Genomic DNA, 2,754 nt, shown 5'->3' on the forward strand with positions numbered 1-2,754 from the left:
CGATTGCTTTCATTTGCCCGTGCGCCTGCCTGCCACCAATCCCACCGGGTATCCAGAGATGCCGTCTCACTCTCCGGCTCCGGGTCCCACGGCTGCCCCTCCGGCGTCCAGCGTGAGTGCGCCCAGCCCGGTCCCGGCTCCGGCCCCGGTCCCGGCCCCGGGCTCGGCCCCGGTCCCGGCCCCCGGCACTGTGGCTCCGCCGCCGCCCGCGGGGGATGCCTTCCGATCGCCTACCTTCATCCCTCTGGCGGCCGGTGGTAGCCCGCATGCGCCGCCGCCTCTTGGCGCTCATCCGGGAACCGTGTCGCCTGCCCTCGTGCACAACCCCCTCCGGCATATTCCCGGCTCCAGCCAGGCCCCGGTGCCGCATTTCGCCGTGCCACCGTCCACATTCAGCGGCGGCCATGTTTCCCTCTTCCAGCCGAACACCGCGGGCGAGGTGACTTCCCCGGCCCCGGCCCCGGCTCCGGTGGGCACGCCTCCGCACCCGGCGCCCTTCACGCCGGCGGCTTCGCACGAGCCGGCTCCCGCTGAGACCGACGCCGCCGCCGCCGGGGCGGCCGAGCCACCGGCCTCCACCTCGGCTCCTGTGGCCATGTCGGCTCCCCCACCAGCGGCGAGCCCTGCGGCGGGTGACATCTCGCACCTGTTCCCGGGCATCGTGTCCGCCGGCTTCCCCGGGGCGGATTCCACCTCCAGCACGGTTGAGCCAACTCCCTCCTCTTCGTCCTTCCTGCCAGATGCCGGGGCCTCGCTCCCGTCCACTGTGGTCGAGGGGGCCGCGGCGCTGTCCATTTCGGACCCCGCTCCGGCTGTGGGGGCCTCCGCTGCCCCGACCACCCCGAAGGGCTCGGATGATGGTGAGCTGGCCGCCCTGCGTGCGCAGCTCGCCGAGATGGCTGCCAAGGTACGCACGCTCTTTCCACATGGGACCCAGCCAGGAGGGCTACTCCTACTGGGGGGGTCATATGAACCTGGGCCACTGACTTCCCTGCTCGCGTGTCCTCCCTCTTCCTGCGCTGCTCCTCCCCCGGCCCCCCCCCTCCCCTCCCCTCCCTCCCTCATCCGAATGACAATTTACCCCGGGGCTCGGCCAGGAGCAACAAACCGCCGAGCAGCTCCGGCTCGAGGCTGCGGCCTTGGCGGAAGCACGCCAGGAGATCCAACTTCTGAAGGCCCATGCACAGGAGGCTGCCACCCGCACCCAGCACACGGATGCCCACAATGCCCAGCTGCTGGAGCAGCTCCACCAGTCGCAGGCCCACGCCCAGCAGACGGCCCAGCAGGCGGCCCAAACCCAGGCCCAACTCCAGCAGACCCAGGCCGACATGCAGCATTTCCAGTCCCAGGCTCAGGCCGACATCCAGCGCCTCCAGGCCCAGCTCCAGACCCAGCAGACTGGCGCCCAGCAGCAACACGCCGCCGAGGTGCAGCAGCAGGCCGCCGAGGTGCAGCAGCTCCGCCGTGAGGCCCAGCAGCTCCACGCCGATAAGCAGGCTCTCGAGGCCCAGGTCGCCGCGCTGCGCCAGGCTCTGGAGGAGGCCCAGGGGGCCGCGTCGGCTGCTACGGCTGCGGCGGCCGCCGCCGAGGCCGCCGCCGCCGCCGCCACTGCCGCTGCCGCTGCCTCGGCTCCTCAGAACCCCACTCAGGAGGCTGGCGCGGAGGCGGACGGCCATTTCGACAACATTCCGGATGACATTTTCCTGGTGATCTTCGACTATCAGAAGCGCATCAAGCGCTACCGCCAGCGCCTCCGGGCATACCCGGCGGAGATCCTGTCCGAGGATGACGACATCGACGGTGATGAGGAGGAGGATGACGCCGCGGCCTTTTAGGTGCTCTGCCGAGCCCGCGGCCGCTGTGTCGGTCGGAAGTCGCCACGCATCCCTCCTCTGCAGTCTGCTTCGTCCCCTCCCCCCCCCCCCATTACTCACCGGACACCACGGCACTCGATCGTCCCCTCCCCCCCCCCCCATACCTCAAAAGCCGGTCAACGCTTGCGCCCCCCTGGCGCGCAGCCTCCAGCGCTGCATGAACTCCCTCGCGCAGAAGGTGTACGGCGCGGCCGAGGACGAGTACATGAAGGCCCGCTCGGATTTCGTCAACCAGCAGCAGCAGCAGCGGCCTTCCAAGTAGCTGGCCCACCTCCTGTCGGGTCTCCCCCCCCCCCCCCCCCCCCCCCCCCCCCCCCCCCCCCCCCCCCCCCCCCCCCCCCCCCCCCCCCCCCCCCCCCCCCCCCCCCCCCCTCTCCTCTCCCCGCGCAGGGGAAGGGCAGCGGGGGGCGCAATCGCGCGCCCTGCCCGTGCCGCCGGCCCTCGCGAAGATTCTCGCCCCCCAGCGAGCATTGCCACGCCCCCCCTCCTTGCTGGCCATTGCCGCCGAGGAGGAGGGTGTCCCGTCGGGCAAGTTGCCCACGCTGTGGTCCCATGACTGCGCGCCCGCCGCCGCCAATGTCACGCTCGCGCACGTGCCATCACCACATGAATGCCATTCAATAAACGATAGACAATGTATCCCCGTTTGCTTGTTGTCTATTTTGCCCGGCGATTGCGTGAACCCGGGACCCCTGCCCCCTCACGCACGTCCGACCGCCATCCGGCGCAGGGTGCGCCCGTCCGCCCGCCTCGCCCGCGACCGGGGGAAACTCGCGGTTCACACGCATGAGTCGCCGCCGGTCGCGTCGGCCATTCAAAGGGGAAAGCCCAAGATCCGCGGCGCGGGGGGCAGCTGGGCGGGGGGCATTTATCCCGGGGG

General features: G+C 71.3%; 1 protein-coding gene across 1 annotated transcript; it reads left to right on the plus strand.

Moving 5' to 3' along the window:
* Positions 1 to 58: 58 nt before the first annotated feature.
* Positions 59 to 1,835, plus strand: H696_00507 (hypothetical protein; the record flags this gene model as incomplete). Its single annotated transcript, XM_009494379.1, has 2 exons — positions 59 to 907; positions 1,098 to 1,835. 2 exons carry the CDS (start codon positions 59 to 61, stop codon positions 1,833 to 1,835), a joined length of 1,587 nt encoding a protein of 528 aa, XP_009492654.1.
* Between the last annotated feature and the right edge of the window lie 919 nt (positions 1,836 to 2,754).

This window comes from Fonticula alba, assembly GCF_000388065.1.
Source record: "Fonticula alba strain ATCC 38817 unplaced genomic scaffold supercont2.1, whole genome shotgun sequence".
NCBI classification, from domain to species: domain Eukaryota; order Rotosphaerida; family Fonticulaceae; genus Fonticula; species Fonticula alba.